General features: G+C 39.0%; 1 protein-coding gene across 3 annotated transcripts; it reads left to right on the top strand.

The window, feature by feature from the left end:
• The first annotated feature begins 265 nt into the window (after nt 1-265).
• Nucleotides 266-19,538, top strand: itga6a (integrin, alpha 6a). Of its 3 annotated transcripts, none has more exons than XM_085433990.1 (26): nt 266-509; nt 8,125-8,249; nt 8,370-8,449; nt 8,537-8,798; nt 8,917-9,048; nt 9,986-10,196; nt 10,409-10,602; nt 10,686-10,780; nt 11,329-11,456; nt 11,543-11,632; nt 11,718-11,779; nt 11,855-12,021; nt 12,330-12,470; nt 12,565-12,683; nt 12,968-13,130; nt 14,295-14,381; nt 14,473-14,552; nt 14,650-14,724; nt 14,816-14,918; nt 15,411-15,587; nt 15,709-15,804; nt 15,880-15,990; nt 16,092-16,184; nt 16,280-16,408; nt 17,354-17,477; nt 17,984-18,048. In XM_085433990.1, the coding sequence occupies exons 1-25, from the start codon at nt 322-324 to the stop codon at nt 17,459-17,461; spliced, it is 3,216 nt and encodes a 1,071-aa protein (XP_085290116.1). In that variant the 5' UTR covers nt 266-321; the 3' UTR covers nt 17,462-17,477; nt 17,984-18,048. The 3 variants fall into 3 exon arrangements, with proteins under 3 accessions (XP_085290116.1, XP_085290117.1, XP_085290115.1); XM_085433991.1 differs by having other exon boundaries at nt 17,354-17,481; nt 17,984-18,034; XM_085433989.1 differs by lacking the exon at nt 17,354-17,477 and having other exon boundaries at nt 17,984-19,538.
• The last annotated feature ends 17 nt before the right edge of the window (nt 19,539-19,555 follow it).

Below are 19,555 nucleotides of genomic sequence, written 5' to 3'. Positions count from 1 at the left end.
TACAAATCCTACCATGTGGATTCATGGATTTTTTTTTTTCACATTCTGTCTCTCACAGTTGAAGTGTACCTCTGGTGCAAATTACTGACCTCTGTCATCATTTTAAGTGGGGGAACTTGCACAATCGGTGGCTGACTAAATACTTTTTTGCCCCACTGTAAGTGATTCAGTGACACACTCCGCCATCATGGCCAGAGGTGGCGCCGTGGAGTACCACCCTAACCCGGTGGGGTTCAAACAGAGGCAGCTTTCAGTCATCAATTGACAGAGCAGAGAGGAGCCTAATTTTGGGACGGTTGGGCAGATCTGTACGACGCTGCAATGCTGCCGCAGGGAGGACGCTCTGCTGCTCACGCTGCACTTTTATTCTTCGTTTATGTCCTGGAGGCAACTTTTGTGCTCGGCTTTAACCTGGACACCGATCATGTCCTCAGGAAAGACGGAGAGCCTGGGAGCCTGTTCGGCTTTTCTCTGGCCATGCACCGGCAGCTCAACCCGGACAAAGTCATGTGAGTGATGTCTCCAGATGTTCACGTCTGTAGAGCTGTCTGAGCTCCTTGGAACAGGTTCATTTAACAAGCAAGTTTAGGGACTTTTCTGTCAGGTGGCATCAGCGCAGAAATTCAAATGTGACTGGAAGTGCTGTGAGGACTGACTGGCTTACACTCTACCTACTTTCTGTTTAAACTTTAAATAATGAGAGAAAATAACTCTTTAACCCTCTCACGTGTTACAGTCGTGCGTTAGAGCAACTTTCTAATACAATGTCCTTTAACTTTATCTTTTTTTTTTTTTTACCCAGTTTTCCCCAAACCCCACAGGGTTTCTCACACGTTTTGTTTCAATTCTCGGTGATATCAGCAGTTTCCCCGCTGATACTTTGAATATGAAGTAGGGAAACAGCCAAAGGATAACAAGTGAATTTACAATGCTTGTAGTGTCATGCAAATGTGCCTGCAGGGTCAAACCGAGGCAGCACTGCGAGGAGAGAGGTAATAGGAAATAAAAGGGTCTCAGGATTGCTTTGCAAACGAGTGGATTTTTCAATGTACATAAAAAGGATCGAAGCTATTATTCCTGACATTTCATTCACCGATTACAAACTGCCAAAAAATTTCTATTCAAGATGCTATAATAATGTGTCTTTCAGTATTCTCTTGTCTTTTAATCTTCTAGGTTTCCTGTTATCAGCTTTGTTTGCTGGCGTTCTGCACGATCCTGGCAGTTTTTAGATTAGATTAGATTTTTGCTCTTGTGAGACAATTAAGAAGAGAAATCAGAACATGCTGACTAATGCAGCCTCACTCACATGTCAGTGAGTTTTGTTTGAGCAGTGCAGAAGGGGCAGAATCGACAGCGGTGTAGTGACCCTGATCATCCTGCCTCCTCAGTGTTGAGAAGAGGGTGTGGTGTATAAAAATGCTGGCACTCACGGGACCCTGCAGCAGCATGTTGAGAAAAAGAGATCAGGGATGAGAAGCCCTGATAACACGTTTACAAAAAACCCAAGAGATTCCTCAAAGACGGCAGAGATTACTCTTAAATTGTGTAATTTAATCTAACTGCTGTTTTGACCACCGTGCCAAGACAGGTCATGTTGAAGTGAAGTTTTTAAAGCTGGATTTTTCAGATCGCTTTTTCACAAACATTTCTTTGTTCACAAAGAAGCATTCAAACTGAAAAGAGGAACTTTAACATTTGTCTGGCTTGGCAAGTCTAAAGGGAGGGAAAAGTCATGAAACTGATGTCATATTTGTCGGGCAAATAGAGCCTTGAAATGTGACACTGGCTTGAGAGTTTGTTTTCAGCCTGTAAAAGTCTGGGGAGCGTGCCTCTTTTACATCCTGCTCAGTGAGGAAGCAAACCTTATTTAGGGGAGGAAAAACCAGAGCATCTTTTTTTATGTGAAAGGAACCTGAATATTTCAGGTTTTGGACTGTTGTTTAGACAAAAAATAAAAGCTTATAGGGAAAGCTGAGTGATGTGAGCATTTTCATATAGGAAATGTTTTCTTCCTAATCACCAAGCTCAACAGCTGTGCAGAAGTAAGCGCACATCTACCTGACAAGAGGCCTGTGCTTATTACAGGATGTAAACATAACCGCCTCGCTTGGTTGAGCTGTAAGGGCAGCAAGCTGTACGTTTTCATATGCTTGTCAGATATAGTTTGCAGTAAAAAAAAAAGAAAAGAAAACAGTACTCACAACAAGGTTTATGGAGCTTCAAGTAACTTGGTTTCATGAGCTGTTTTGTGTATTCAAGAGAACTCCCTTCAAAACAGTTTACATGTTTAAATAATGCCAGAAGAAAATATGCACTGCTAAAGAAATGTATTAGACCAGCTCTCGTAAAAACTAGAAGACACAAATATTTCAGAAATCTTTAAAAAACTTGTTTAAAACTAAAAATGATCCAAATTCATGTTTTCATACCGAAGTTTGAGTCGGCATGTTGAACTCCTCTGATAAGTCAGAGATAAAGCAAGCATAACCACTTGAACCACTCAAACAACTTCTTCTTTGCAGGAACCACTTTTTTTTTTTCCACATGTGAGCTAATTAATATTTGATTTAGCATTACTTAACCAGCCACACCCCCAACCACAGGGGGCCACAAACCAGTGTACTACCAGTGCCCATAAAAGGGGAGGGTTGTGCCAGGAAGGACATGCTGTGTAAGCTCAAAGATACGCATCATCTGTAAAATTTCCATGTTGGATCAATCAAAGCCTGAGTAACAACAGCTGTCACTTGTGCAGCTGACCAGCAAGATGTTAGTGGAAATTGTGCTATTGTTGGCTGAAGACAGATGAGGACATGCATGGGTTGGTGTGACACTGGAGGAGGCTAGGAATAAGGTGAGATGGAGGTAGACAGTCCACTGTGGGAGACCCCTGAAAAGAAGAAGATAACTCCACAGAGTAAGAATGAGTCCTCCTGATCATATAAAAGAAAGATATGTTTATGGTTTTATGTGGTTTTATATGGTTTTATTTAAAAACTGACTTAAATAATTACTTTGTTGTTTTAGTTGACAAAACGTACAAGCACTGAAGTGACTCATTAATTGGAGCCCTAGTTACAATGAGCTCACATTCTTCAGCTCTTCTTGGTTGAAACTTCAGACACTGAGACACTGAGAAAGTGTAGCTGTACGGAAATAATAAAAGGACAGTAATGACGTAATAAACAGCAGCTCAGTCATGATCTTAGCTCTAGATCCTTGTGTGACCCTGAGATAATCAGTCAGACGAGACAAGAGGAAGCTCAGCAGAACAGCAGAACAGCTCTGCGTGACCTAAAGCTCTGAGGACCTCTGAGCCGGCGAAACCGCAAGTCAGGGATGCGTCACGCTGTCCAACATCCGTCGCTCCCGATTTTTTACGAAAACGTGTCATGACAATCGCCGGCAGCTGCAAATCTCTGCTGGCTATCACTACTTACTGTGCATCAGTCTGATTATGATAAATCATATGTGACGAGAGGAATGCTGGACTTCACTGGCTCTTTTTTAGGCCCTCTGCCCTGATGAGCGGTAGATGTAACTCCTCTCATGCCAAACCTACACAGGCTGAATTTCAGCTAAAAAAACACATTTTTTTGACTCTTCTGATGATTAAAGTGCTGGTGAATTTAATAATCAGGAAACCATCGCGTTGGTTAAGTATAGTCATAAGGTGTTTTGTTTTTGTTTGATTTCTAAAGAGATAATTAAAGCAAAGTAGACTCTCATTTCCATAAGTCACTGAAAGTATTGCAAAAAGTTGCTATTTGGCATTTTGATGCCTCTTTCATGAGTAATATGTTAAAGATGGTTTTAACATTCTCTCAATGAAACCAGACTGGGCATGCACGGCCATCTGTGCACATGTAACCCGATAGATTAAACGCATCAGTGAATCATCAGTGGAGATATTCCAGTCAAACTTCACACCAATGTCTGGCTAGTGTCAAGATAACAGATAAGTGGTCAATAAACAGACCCCCCGAAAATCCTCTAAAAACTTTAATCTTTACTTAAAGTTGACACGATTCTGTGATGTGTGTCAGCCAATCACAGGTCAGCAACAATCAGTGTGCGATGTGTAAACTGAAACAGTTGGAACAGCTGTGAGTTTCTTCTTGCTTTGAGTGCACAGCTGTGAAGGCATTGGAGCACATCTGTTAACAGAGACCAGTGAGATCACTGTGAAAGCCAACACCCGCCACTATGCATTTACGCCGCAGTGAAAGACACCCCACATGATGACTCTGAGTGGGACATTTTACATCTGACATGGTTACATTTTTCCTCAGTAGCCCAGAAAAAACGAACAAACTTTCACACTCTTTCTTCATTTCTTGTTACTTACATACACATGCACATCCATGATGCTAATATCAGCATGTGTGGTCCCTGTTTCGTTGATTAGGCTGTGTTTTTGGCAGTTTACAAATTGGACCGTGCAAATTCTCACATGTTGCTCAATATGTTTTTTGTACTGAGTCTATCCTCATCTGTTAGTGTCTTTTTACTGTCTACTCTCAGATTAGGCTTTTTCTTTGCAGCTCTGCCTACATTCTCGTCACCTCCTCACTGTCACTGTTGGGGGTCTTTATTTTACAGGAGCCATTCATTAAAGCTGCGAGCTGAGGATGCTTTCTCAGTTTAGATCGATGTACTTGTTTTCTTTCTTGGTTGTACACAAAGGCCTCCCACTTCTGTTTCTATTCTGGTTAGAGCTTTTTATGCACATCTTCAGAAGAAAGTTCTGTTGGCAATATCATCACATGCACCAAGACTGACAGATACTCAGCTAACTACGTTGTTGCTTCTTTAATCATCAGTTTTCAGCTGTGCCAACATAATTAGCTTTTTAAGGTGATACAGTTGAATTAAATAACATGATGTGCTACAGGAACATAGGAATGATGGATCTTGAAAATGGGCTTCCATAGGCACTAGATATGTTGATATTCTGTTAAAAATGTCTTTATGACTGAAATTATATTTCAGATGGAAAAACAAACAAAGCAAAGTGAGGGGTTGATCCTGACAACTACAGGTCATCAGTCAACGAGCATTCCCTTCATATTCCTTATTTCTAACACTTAAAATGACCTTTGTTTACAAAAGGGAGTTAATGATTTCATCAGCGTGGCCAGAAATGAGTGACTGAGCAGACTGGCAGAGAAGCTGGCGGTCCTTTGCAACCACAGGTATCAGATGGCCGATAAAAAGAAGGCAGGTTTTTCTAATATACTAAATATAGTTTAGATCTGAACAGGGCAGGAAATAAAACATACCACAAAGGAACAAGTAGGGGAAAACTTTTAACATTACATTTATTCTTTTATTTATTAAGTCATACCTTTTTTTGCACTTTTAAAAAAAAACCACTTTATGGTCTACTGTGTTGTGTTTTGTGTGTTTTAGTTGTGCTTAGGTCCAACATGTGACCGTTTCCAATTTCATTGAACCAAGTATGACTGTGCAATGAAAAGAAAGTGTTATCTCTTATCTTATGTTACAGCAGCTGCAGAGTGTTGCTTAAAGAGCTCACAAACACAGTGGCAAACACACCAACGTCCAGCTGCTTTTAAGATTTATTGAATGAACCTGCATTTAAAATAACTTTGATATTTCTTAGTTTTATCATTTACCCATAATCCCAAACTGTAACAAACTGTAAAGATTCCTTTTTAATATTTGCATGTCGCCGGGCTTTGTTTGAGAGGATGTTTAACGGCTCGGTTAGGAGGGTCCGTGTTGAGCAAATGAAACGCAGCGGGGCCGACCCTACAGATCAATAGGTGGGTCAGAGTCAGCTGCAGTGAGGAAGAAAGAGAGGATTTCCTTTCATTCCTTAAAACAAATTCCTTCATTGTAAGCTTGATGGTCAGCTAACATGTGAAGTGTTTAGATGACTGTTAGTGTAAAATGCGTCAAACTATTGTTTTGGTGCCAACTGGTCCCCAGTGACTCACATCCTGTAGTCTGATGTGTTCTGTTCACTGGCACACAGTTACAGTGTGTTAAAGTTTAAAATCAATCAAGCCTGAATATCAGACGTCTGTATCAAATGGCAAGTGTCACAATTTTCTGTTAAGAGCTGTGATTTATGTTAAGATTTTATCTATTTGTCTAAATGATAACAATAATATCATCCACTGTGTCTTTGACCTGTGCAAGTACCACAACACTGAGTGGAGGGAAGAGTTGTGGTTGAGTCTTGATGCATGCTCAATCATCCAGCTAAGGAAATCCCTGAAAGTTGACGTAGCGTTTTAAGGGGGAGAAACGCTTCATCCAACCGACTTCTTCAGTCTGTGGATGAGGTGATAGTATTTGTTAAAACTTATATGGCATACTGTTATATATGATGTGATTTTACTTGATCACAAGTAATAACCTTTATTTCCTTTTATTTTTAACAGGCCATCTCAGTTGTGTGCTCAGTGTTACTTTTAGTGCAGGAAGTGGTTCAACCCCACTCTATCTGATCAAGACTGCTTGTGGTTTTTCTCCCTCACTTCCTTGCACATTTACTTGACTCTGACACTGTGTAAAAAGTCACACAAAGCAGGTGCTCACTGCATTTCATACCCAGATACAGTATCTAATTGCAGATGCATTGCAACTGTATTTGAAGCTGCTGAATGAATCCTAAAAACGTTTTTAAAAAGTGTTAACAATTACATTTTCAAGCCAAGTAGTAAAATGTACTTTATGAGAAGCGCTGTATATCAGTGTATTTTGTACAGTTAATTCATAGAAATTTCATGTTTTTAGACCCTTTCACTTTCTTCCTGAAATAACTGTAAAACATGTTAAAAAACGCGTAAAATGTGACCGTTGCACACTGCACTGCACAGGAGGGACCATGATTCATGTTCAGTAAAAGCTCGAAAGAAAAACATAAAAATATTCAGATATATTTAAGTGCAAATGTAGGTGTATAATCAGCATAATCACACCCAGTCTTACTATTTCATAGTCCTGTAAAATAACCTGGTCTGCACATAATTTTTGGCAGAAACAGGCTGGGTTTTTGAAAACTATTTGTTCATGCATTTGTCTGTGTTTCTTAAATCAATCTGTAAAAAGACAGTCTGTTGAACCCCAGTGACCTGTGTGTTGGTGCTGCGTATGTCATCGTACCGGCTGCTGAAAACATATAAAACACAGAATCTCTTTCTGAGATGTTAAAAGATGTGTGAGTCTCTGCGACAGTGCGGGGTTTCAAAGGGAAGTGTGTTTAGAAGAGAGCAACAACCACAATACTGAAAAGCAATAGTCTGGTTGAGTTCCCCCTTGCCCTCTGCAGGGTGTGAAAACACTAGTTTATTGCCATATTTGGAACTTCTCTAATTTTTGTTCCTAAAAAATAAAAGATGCTCCTGAGAGCCAAGAAAACAAAAATGTTTTGATGTTTTATTTTATTGTAAACAGTTTAAGAATTGTATTGTAGTATTGTAGCTTAAAGAAACATGCTTTTCAATTGTCAATTGTTATTTCTTTTTGATCTTCTGCTCCTGGTAGTGGACGTCTGGTGCTGCTTGATCCCAGAAGGATATGATGTAATGATATTGTTTTCATTTTTGTCTGGCTTTCTGGTGAAAGTTCTTTTTATTTTACGAATTTTAAAATGAAGCAAACACATCTGAGCATTAAAACATTATTTTAACAAATAATTTCTCATAGTCAAGCTTTTGTTAACCGGCATTCTGCATATCTGATAGTCACCTAAAGCGGGGTTGTTAGATCATGTCACCCATTGTACTAATAGGGATCATGAAAGGTATGACAGAGAACTGAGTGAGGCAGAAGGGAATTTACTCAGAATTGTGGAAGTGGAGCCATAAATTAGCCTCAGAGATAGGCATACTAGCACTTGAGGAGCCCCAGCAGGGCCAAAATGATGACAGCTGTCCTTTAACCATCAGTATTGAACTCATTTGTTGTTTCCCTTCATTATCACTGTTGATGTTTTTATATGTTTTTATATGTGTGTGAAATTCTACAAGCTGTGGCTTTGTTGAATGGTATCCCAGCAAAGGTAACTAAAGCAACAGTTCCCAAACTTTTTATGAAATAAGTTTTGGATTAAATATATTTCTGTCTTGTTTTTTGTGTGTTTTTTAGGGTACTGATTGGTGCACCCAGAGCCCGGTCTTTGCAAAACCAAAAAGCCAATATCACTGGAGGCCTGTATAAATGTGAAGTCACCCAGTCTAGTAATTGTGAGCGTATCAAATTTGATGATAATGGTGAGAACTCTGCCTGCATACCTACCTAAACAAAATCCACTGCCTTTGTAATTTTGACAATTTGTAGAAACCAAGCTTTCCAAGTAAAATGTTCAATTATGTCTGTTGGCAAATTTTCAGCGGATCTGAGACTTGAGAATAAAGAGAATCAGTGGATGGGGGTGTCAGTGAAGAGTCAGGGACCTGGGGGGAAGATTGTGGTGAGTCAAACTAAGTATTAAAACCATCGTTCTGTGGATCCTCGTGCCCTGGTTCAGTAAAGGTCTTACTCGTATCTTTTTCTTCAGACATGTGCTCATCGCTATCAGAGGCGTTTGAATGTGAATACTCCAGAGGAGACTCATCACATCCCCGGACGTTGTTATATTCTGAGTCAGGACCTAACCATTGACCCTCAGTCTTCTGAGGATGGAGGTGAATGGAAATTCTGCGATGGCAGACCTGAAGGCCACGCAATGTTTGGAACATGCCAGCAAGGACTGGCAGCTACTTTCACCAATGACTACCATTACATGGTTTTTGGAGCAGTGGGAGCTTACAACTGGAGAGGTCACTATGTGATTGTGTCTTTATATGCTGTTTATCTTCATTAGAGGATTTAATTTTTGTACATGAATCTCATTTTTTAATCCTAATTTTTCTCATCACTTTGTGCTCTTAAATCTAGGGATAGCGCGACTGGAGCAGAATAACAGTACTTTTCTGGACATGGGAATATTTGATGACGGCCCATATGAAGTTGGGAATGAAAAAGTCAGGAACCCTGATTTTGTGCCTGTACCTGCAAACAGCTACCTCGGTGAGTTGAACACCCACAGATATTTTTTTTCCGTCACTTGTTTGATGTTAGTTCATTAATTTCCTCAAGCAAACGTGAATGAGCTAAAACAATAATGTAAAAAAGAGTGAGCCAAAATTCCTTTAAAAAGATGTAAAGACCAATATGGTCATACGGAAATATCCAGATAAACAGAAGTAACTTTCTGGGATTTCCTTACCTGGATGATTATGCATACATGAAGATATTCATCAAGTTATTATTGCTGCTACACGTGATTTTACAAACTACTGAATTCTGGGGTGTACTTAGTTTTTCAGAGGACTTCAGAGAGACCTGTAAAAACTTTGGTTTTCATATCATTGTATAAAGGGGGTCAGGGGGTCCTTTGTCCCACTTTGGGGGGAAACTCCCACTGGGTTTAAATCTGGGACTCTCCGCCATTTGACCTTAGAACTGAAGAAGCTTCTCGGATGAGAGGTGAAACGTCTTCAAGCAACTTCAAGAAGTCCAGACACTTTTCTTGCAAGCTCCTTTGACTACGATGACCTGGATGACTGAGAACCTTCACAGACATTGTATAAAAGTACAAAATTAGGCTTACCAAGCAAGCATGTCCCTCAAACCTGCTCAGGCCAACATCGAAAGAAGAGCTTTGATTGTCCTTCAAGAAGCCTGGAGAACTATTTCTGAAGACGAATTAGAGAAATTACAAGAAAGCTTGTGTCAGAGAGCTTTGAAGAGTAAAGCTGGTCATACCAAGCACTGACTTTCAAGTTTGTTAGATGTTCAGACTCACATGTTTCGGCCTTAGATACTATATTTCCATGTATTTTTGTGTATGTGTCAATAAACTGCTGCACCTACTTTCCATTTTTCTCGCAAAATATAAAGCAATGAGAGGTAGCTCAACACTTTTGCACAGCACTATAAACCTACTTCATTTAACACACTTTAGGATTCTCCCTTGATTCGGGACACCACATCACCACTAGGGGTAAGCTGACAGTGGTGGCTGGAGCGCCCAGGGCCAATCACAGCGGAGCTGTAGTCCTGTTCAAGCAGGACATGGTAGCAGGAAACCTCTCAACGGAGTACATTCTGCATGGTCCGGGTCTGGGATCCTGCTTTGGATACGACGTGGCTGTAGTGGACCTGAATAACGATGGGTGTGTAACATTTCTGACTGCCTTTGGGTACATTTATTAGATTGTTCAGAAGAGTAGACTCGATCCAAACTTAACAATTCACAAAAGAGTATAAAACACATAAATTTCAGATTTGCACAACTTTCTTTAATATCACTTCATTTAAAAAAATATTTTCCGTTTTTAAGTACTTTTAATAGCGTTTTTTGTTTTTTCACTCTATGTGATACTAGGTGGCAAGACATAGTAATAGGAGCCCCTCAGTTCTACATGAAGGGTGAAGACATTGGGGGAGCTGTTTATGTTTACATCAACAATGCAGGAGTTTGGGAAGGAAACACTCCTGTCCGTCTAATAGGGACCAAAGACTCGATGTTTGGCGTGGCAGTAGAGAACATCGGCGACATCAATCAAGACTCATATAAAGGTGATTAAGCTGACCTTTTTGCGCTGTGTTTGTCTTGTCTTTGTCATTTGCAGTCACATAAATTGTGTTTTTTCCTCATACAGACATTGCGATTGGAGCTCCGCAGGAAGATTCTGGGACAGGAAAAGTCTACATTTATCACGGCTCTGCACAGGGGATCAAAACGACCCCTGCACAGGTGGATATTTGTTTAGAAAATTATATTACATCAGTGTTTTGTTACAGTCTGAATGCTTTCATGAAGTCTGGTTTATGCTGTTGCAGAACCATGTTGCTAGTGATAAACCTCTAAAGCTAGCTGCCAAAGTTCAAAATGACTTTTTTTTTCCACCAGCATATTCCTGATGAACCTAATAACGGCTCCAAATGAATAAAAGTGTTTCTCCATAACTGCTGGACTTAAGAAACATCGGTTTGGTACAGTTTTTAAAAAAATAATAATAAGAAAAATACACGGCTACCCCTAATAGTGAGCCTTAACAGTCTTGGAAAAACAGGATTTTGCATCTGAAATTTTTTTCAGACTTGGGATCAAGAGATAGAAAGCCTGTGCTACAGCATTTTCTCATTATTAATATTTCTTCTTGCTCTTAAACTCAGACATACTAAGGTAAAGTAAAATCTTCAGCTAGTTTAGCTGCTAATTTAAAAAACCTCATTGGGACAACTTTGTCTTTACCGTGTTTCTTTTCCTCGCTTAATTTCAGTTCCATCTTTATTTTCCAGATCCTTTCAGGGAAAGACCACAACATTCGATTTTTCGGCTATTCTCTTGCAGGAAACATGGACCTGGATGGTAACTCTTATCCAGACTTGGCTATAGGCTCTCTGTCAGATTCAGCTATGATTTATAGGTAACTGTGGCCTTAACCGTTAGTTTAAATTTAGTTAAAGTCCTACTGACCTCAATCACAGTTTTATTTAACCATCTTTCTTTTAGAACAAGGCCAGTCATTAGCCTCAACAGTGTTGTCAAAGTGTCTCCAAATGAAATAAGTCTTACAAATAAGACGTGTGGGGACCATGTTTGGTAGGTGTTCTTATATTATTATATTCAAACAGACTTCAGAGTGAAAACTTTCTTTTTCCTAACAATATCTGTTTTCTGTCCATAGTTTCACTGTGATGGCATGCTTTTCCTACAAAGCTAATCCTGCATCTTATAATCCAAAGCTTAGTATGTAAAAATTTATTACATTATTTTTCCATTTTCAAATTTATTTTTTTCTAACATTTTACTTCAACACTGCAGCTGTTAGCTATTCTGTGGAGGTGGACAGAGCTCACAGGAGAGGACTGACTTCCAGAGCGATGTTCTTAAACGACTCCAGCTCTGAACTAGAATACCAGTTCAACGGCACCTTAAAACTCAAAGAGCAAAATCAGCAAAAGTGTATCAAACTAATAGCCAGACTTAAGGTAAATCAAGTGTCACACAGCTACATCACTGAGAACAAGCTAGAAGCCTCTCTCAACTTTAAACTGGAGAAATTATTAAAAAAATGAAGACATGGACGTTGACGATAGTAATAACAATTTCTTGGAGATGTCAGTATTCGAAAAATGACCGTGCATGAACATATGTAGTGCTAACTTTGAGGTCATTTATAATAAATGAATAGTGAAATTATATAAATCAAAACTGTAATAGTATATATTAAAACAGAGACAGTAACAGTAAATCATAATAATAAATGCATTAAAAGCCTTTTTTGTGATTCACGAAGGATAACATCAAGGACAAGATGCGTAGCATTCCCATTGAGGTGTCGGCAGATATAAGTACAAAACAAGAGGAATCAATTAATGGCCTCCCTCGCATGATTCCCATTTTAGACGCCACTCAACCGAGCAAAATCATTTCTGAGGTAAAGGCAACTTCTAAATGTAAACACTAAAACTCATTGTGTCGAGTTTGTTATGTAACATTTGTATATTTGTCGTCATTTCCTGTTGTTTCAGGTGAACTTTCTAAAAGAAGGATGTGGAAGCGATCATATTTGCAAAAGTAACCTAAAGATGAATTATAGTCTACACTACAAAGAAGCCAACAAAGAGGAGTACCCCCCGTTAAATAAGAGGTTAAAACTCATTCTCAGACTGTAGTAATATAAAGTAGCATTGATTGAGTTTTGTAATGGGACCAGTTGGACTTTAAAACCCACCCTGCTTTTTCATGCTTTGGCCTTTTGGATGACACACATCAAAGTGAATGGTTGAGTCTCACTGGGCCACCAACCCTACTTAAGCTCAGACATGCTGATTGCACAACATACACAGTTTGCTACACGATTGTTATCACTGAAGAAGCATGTTTTCTTTGTTTTTGTTTTTTTCATCACTGGTCATGACTGTGTGTCTGCAGCAAGAACGGCATCCCAGAGTTTATTGTGAAATCCCAGAGGAAGGACTTGGCTGTGTTGGTGACAGTAAGCAACATGAATGGTGACGATGCTTATGAGGCAAAGCTGGTGGGGACCTTCCCAAATACCATGTCATATTCTGGAGTCCGCACCGATCAAACAACAGTAAGTCGACTGTAAAATTACTTTGTTGTATTGTAAGAAAGTTACAAAATTTAAAGTCCTTTACCTGCAATTGATTCAAGCCCTAAAAGCATTAATCAAAATACTAAAAAATGACTTCCACTGTGGCTTAAAATACCTGGAGCATTTCCGCTGTTTAATATGCAGGAGGTATGAATACACAGTATATGGATGATGATGATGAGAGAGGTGGGCCTGGCAAGAGGAAAATCCAGTATTCAGATAATTAAACACAAATCTCTGACTGATTGAATCCATGACAGTGACTGCTTGTTCCACTCTTCTGGCATATAAAAAACAACGTAATGGGACTGTTACGGGTTTAAAAGCTTGGCCTTCTTTGTATGGAAGCCCGTTTCTGCCACTAAAAAAAAAAGGATCCATAACTCAAAATTTCGAGTTATTTTCTCGAAATTCCGAGTTATTTTCTCGAAATTTCGATTTATTAACTCAAAATTTTGAGAAAAGCAACTCGAAATTTCGAGTTAGCGCTGCCAATCAGTAATCTACGTGAATGACGTCATTTCCTTGTTACCCAGAAGCTGAAGCCCTCAGCTACAAATGCTACAGCTAAGCTACCGGTATTACATCCAGTCGTGAATACACAGATTGCTGAGTGTTTTCAGCCTGGCTTCACAAATGATGAAATCCCTGTGTTATTAGCTGAATCACATGGTGTTACTATCAGCAAACGTACTTGCGAAAGCGCCAATTTGTTGGGATCCGTTTTTGAGTGCGCGTTCCTCTGCGCCATATGCTTCCGGGTAACAAGAAAGCGACCTCATTCACGTATATCTTTGATTGGCAGAGCTAACTCAAAATTTTGACAAAAGTAGCTCGAAATTTCGAGTTATGGATACTAGCTTTTTTATTTTTATTTAGTGGCGGAAACGGGCTTCCATATCTTTGTGCATGTTCTTTAGCGTTTGTAATAGTTTGCATGCTAGCAGCTAAGCTCAAGTACAGTTCTACATCATCAACAAGAGAGTCGCCCCCTGTTGGCCCTTTGGAAAATTGCAGGTTTAAGGGGCTTTACCTTTTCTAAAGCCTAGTGGCTACATCCATCTTTTATATACAGCTTATGACCGCGTCATAAAGTAAATACTTGGATATATTACACACGTTTTCCGATGTGTTCTTTTCTAGATGGAAAACCTGATCACCTGTGATGCAAATGTAAACAGCTCTCAAGCAGAATGTGAGCTGGGAAATCCTTTTAAGAGAAACTCAAAGGTACAGAAATGTCACGCTCCTGCGCTAATGCTTTCTAAGACACTTGGCTGTTGTAATTCATATGTAAGAAATGCTACTACTTTTTCACAAGGTTACCTTTAAAGTCATCCTGAGTGCTGCGCATGTGACTTTAGACACCACTGAGATTGAGATCGACCTGCAGCTGAATACGTAAGTAAAGATGCTGAGATTCGCTTTCTGTTATGTGCTGCACACTTTCAAACTGGAATGTGTTATTGTTATTAATATTACTATCCTTTTCGTTTAGGACCAGCTACCAAGAAGCAATCCATGTAAAAGTAAAGTGTAAAGTGATCATTGAATGGCCTTTGTCTGTCTCTGGGTAAGTTTGTTCTCGCAGAGATTCCTTGACTTGTTTGACTTCACCTTTATACCTATACAGGACCTCCAACCTTCTCGCTTGTTGTCATCAGGGAAGCTAATCCTACCCAGGTGTTTTTTGGAGGTGTTGTGAGAGGAGAAAGTGCAATGAAGTCAGAAGAAGAAATTGGAAGTTCGATTAACTTTACTTTCACTGTAAGTTCATACATTTCACCTATTTTTTTAATATTAATATTGTTTTCATAAAACTTACTGGTCACTTTATTGGGTATACCTGTTTGTTAATGCAAATATATAATTAGGTACTTACATGCGAGTATTGTTGCTGACCACGTCCATACCTTCATGATCACAGTGTCACAAAGCTCATACCCTCTCAAACTGGTTTCTTGAACATGACAATGAGGTGATTGTACTCAAATGGCCTCCAAAGTTACCAGAACTCAGGCCAATAGAGCATCATTGGGATGTGATGAAACGGGGGATTCAGATATCAGATATCACGTCAATATGGACCAAAATCTCAGTGTTGAATATTTCCAGCACCTTGTTCAAGCTATAATATGTAGATTTAAGACAGTTCAGGTTAAGGGAGATTCAACCCAGCGCTAGCAACGTGTACCTAATAAAGTGGTTGCAATGTTTATGTGAAATTGCAGAGTTGTTTCCTGTTAATTTCTCCTCCAGATAAACAACTCGTGGAAGCACTTGAAACCTTCTTTCGAAACCTCACTAAACATTTTTTGGCCCAAAATTCAAAAAAATGGGAAATGGCTTCTGTACCTGATGAGCATCACTTCTGAAGGACCAGAGAAAATCCATTGCTCCCCTAAAACTGAGATCAACCCTCTGAATATTGCTCAGGTAGCATATTTAAGCGTTCAGCTTCATGTGTTACAACTGAAATTAGACCACTGATGAATGGGCCATTATGACACGCCTGCCCTGTTTGATTCTGTGTTGAATTAACGAGATGTTCTTTCAGCAGTCCTCTGTGCATCGAACAAAACGAGAAATTATGAAAGAAGAAAGAAAAACTGGTGGAAAAACGTCTTCGCTGAAGGACAAGAAGAGAGTTTTTGTAAGTGATATAAATGCACATGCACAGTTTAATAAAAGTGTTTATATGATGTTTAACTGTGTATTTGCCTACTAGTCCTGTGAAGATGGGATGGAAAAATGTGTGGTGTTCAAGTGCCCCCTGCAGGGGCTCGATGGTACAGTAGTCGTATTGAGATCCCGTCTGTGGAACTCAACCTTTATTGAGGTAATAAACAGCATTTTTATTGTTTTCACATGTCTCTTCATGTGAGATAAATCAAATCTCATGATTTTGCTTCATTAATAATTGTTGTTTTTTGCACACAGGAGTATGCCCCTAGTTCAACCTTGTCAGTAAAAGCCACACTTGAATTTGATACTCAGAGGGAAAACGTCATACTGACCAATCAAAACACAAATGTAAGCAATTCAAGCTGCATAACGACATTAACCTTATTGCTGTGTCGGTCCCAACTCAGTCTCTCGGATTTCCTCCCTTTTATGTTTTTTTCCAGGTGAATGTGAACGTGTCTCCTGACGATGAAGCAGCTAAGTATCAGGGAGGAGTTCCCTGGTGGATCATCCTGGTGGCAGTTTTCATAGGACTCTTGATTTTGATTCTACTGGTTTATCTGCTGTGGAAGGTGAGAACATGGATGTCACACCTACAGTTACACAATGGACATGGATATGAGAAAAGAACATGAATTTAGAGAACCCCTCGTGAAAATTAGCCAATTAGAAAAGGTAAATGAAGCCTGAAAATAAAGCTAAAGATACTTAAAAATAACATTTTCACCTTTTTTGCTAGATTTTTATGCTCTGATTGCCTTTCTCGGTTTGGTTTTATTGTGAGTATATGAGATATTGATACACTATATGGACAAAAGTGTTGGGCCCCACCTCTTATTCTTTGAATTCGAGTGTTTTCAGTCCAATCCCCACAGGATTATAAAGTCAAGCACCTAGCCATGCAGTCTGCCTTTGCAGACATTTGTGTGGAAACATGGCCTGTATTTGTATGGCGCTTTACTTAGTCCCTATGGGACCAAGACACATGGCTTTCAAAACAAGTATTTCGGTGCCTTGACATTAGTTGCCAGCCTAGCTCTGGTCAGCTGTAATAAAATCTGCCAACCGGCTCCATTAATAAAAACTTTCCCCCTTTTTTCACTTTACAGAAGGTGAAGTGTAAAAATGAAAATTCACTCTTTAATTATGGCAAAGAGCTCTGCACTGGAGAGCTTGTCAGCTCTAAATGATAGTTTATTGTTAGATTTGCATTAAAAGTTTCCATCCATATAAATCTGTTATTTGGTGACTAAAATACACTGTTGGGTAAACTCACTCAGGGTCTGGGTGGGTCATACCAAAACCTGGACATATAACTGATAATAAAACTCGCCACAACACAGTTTTAAGAAGGTGTAAATCATAACCCGAAGTTTAATATTTTCTACACGTTTGTTATTTGTCATATAACATCTGCACATCAACACTGGACTCCGGAGGAAGTATTTGCTTTAAAAATGTATGTTTGCTCCTGCTGGACACGTTTGTAACACTTCACCACCCTTGCTCCTCCTCAGTGTGGTTTCTTCAGGAGACCATCTAAAGACCAGTACAATGCTGCATATCAGAAGGCAGAGATCAACATTCAGCCGTCTGAAAAAGACAAACTCAGTGCTGAGGACTGATATATGCTCTCTGAACGTGGGTAAAGTCAGCATGGCGTGTGGTTACTGCAGTGACTAATGAACTTGCTTTTAAGCAAATTCTGCTGACTTGTTGAAGGAAAATTCAAATCAGACTCATATTGCACGTGTTATTTGTGGGGAAAAAGTCACTTTGCTCCTAAATTGAGTGAAATAGACATGCTGAAGAGAGATATTTTTCGTCTACATAAGAAAATAAATGTATATATTTTTTTTTTATTAATAAGCTCTTTGTGCAATATGGTTCTGTGGATTTTTCAAGAGTAATGCATTTTCTCGCCAGTAGACTTACTAGTTTCCCCTAGTGCTTCTGCAGGCGCTTTTCCTGACATCCCTGCACCTGTTCTGCTGCAAAAGTCAAGGTTGCAAGCATGCTCTGTTGCCACTGAGCATGCTTCCTCAGCATTTCTGCACAGCTCCTTTACAGACTGTGGGAATATTGCTGATACATTTTTTTTAAAGTTATTAATGCATTGTGTTTTCTTTAAAATTTCTCTTTCCTAGTGTGGATTCTTCAAACGCTCCAAAGAAAACGACAGCGTCCCTCGTTACCACGCAGTGCGGATAAGAAAGGAAACTCTTGAGCACAAAGATGGAAAAGTGAAACATGATCCTTTTGAAAAAAAGCAGTGGATGACGACTTGGATCGACAATGAAAGTTACTCATGACCTTTTTCTGCTCAGATGTTTGAACAAAGACAAAACTGATCTTAATTAATAATTTCATTAACATGTTGCTCAGATATAGTTTTTTTTATTGCTAAATGCAGATAATGCTTTTTACACTGTATAGCCTATGAACTATTTTTTCTAATCGTTGTATATATTTGAATATGTCTGCGCATTTTATATTTATACTTTTTTTTTTTTTAAAAAAGAAATCAAATCAAGCAACCAAAGTTTTATCCACTCATGTCTGAAGCCGAATAACAATGGGCAAAGTTTACTGCTGTTTTTAAAGTTGTACTGTCTCACTGGAAGGCAAGGCAAGGCAAGGCAAGTTTATTTGTATAGCACAATTCAACAACAAGGTGATTCAAAGTGCTTTACAGAGACATTAGAAACAAGAACAAATAAAAAGCATGATTTAAAATTGAATAAAACAAGCAAATAAACTAACTAACTAATTAACAAACAAACAAACAAACAAACAACAGTATATAAAATCAAAACAGATAAAATCAGAACAGTAGATAAAATCAGTAGTTAAATGTAAGTTTTGAAATTTAAGCTTAAAGTGTGGATTTGGTGCTTTATTCAAATGCAACTGAGAACAGGTGAGTCTTCAACCTGGATTTAAATAAACTGAGTGTTTCAGCTGATCTGAGGCTTTCTGGGAGTTTGTTCCAGATATAAGGAGCATAAAAGCTGAATGCAGCGTCTCCGTGTCTGGTTCTGACTCTGGGAACTGATAAAAGACCGGATCCAGATGACCTGAGGGATCTGGAAGGTTCATACTGGGTCAGGAGGTCATTGATGTATTTTGGTCCTAAACCATTCAGAGCTTTATAGGCCAGCATCAGAACTTTAAAGTCTATCCTCTGACGGACAGGCAGCCAGTGTAAAGACCTCAGAGCTGGACTGATGTGGTCCACTTTTTTGGTCTTAGTGAGGACTCGAGCAGCAGAGTTCTGAATGAGCTGTAGTTGTCTGACTGATTTTTTAGGTAGACCTGTAAAGATGCTGTTACAGAAGGTACAGCCAGTCACTGTAATATGAATGTAAATGAGGTTTTTTTTCTGTGAATGGTAAGTATGTAAATTTTCTGTTTTTTCTTCTTTGAAATGACATTTAGGTACATTTAGGTACATTGTCTTGTCACAAACAATAGATATTTGAAAATAACTGTGCGAGTCTAATGTGAGAGCAGCTCCATTTTTCCTCTCTGCTCACATTAGCTCACCTTGGTTCTCACATATGAACTCCATCTACTGTACTACGAGCCTCACTTTTTGGTCTCTGTGGGGAATTCAAAGCGAAGACGGTGAAAACAAGTGAAACGCTTTAATTCAAAATGCCTTAAAAAAAAGTTTTTGCCAAGTAAAATAAAAATGCTTAAAGAAAATCTTTTCCTGT

Source organism: Copadichromis virginalis, linkage group LG16 (genome assembly GCF_057382275.1).
Source record: "Copadichromis virginalis isolate Kocher_CV1m ecotype Utaka linkage group LG16, C_Virginalis_male_GT1.1, whole genome shotgun sequence".
Classification (NCBI taxonomy): Eukaryota; Metazoa; Chordata; class Actinopteri; order Cichliformes; family Cichlidae; genus Copadichromis; species Copadichromis virginalis.
This window is presented reverse-complemented; position numbering and strand designations above follow the sequence as displayed.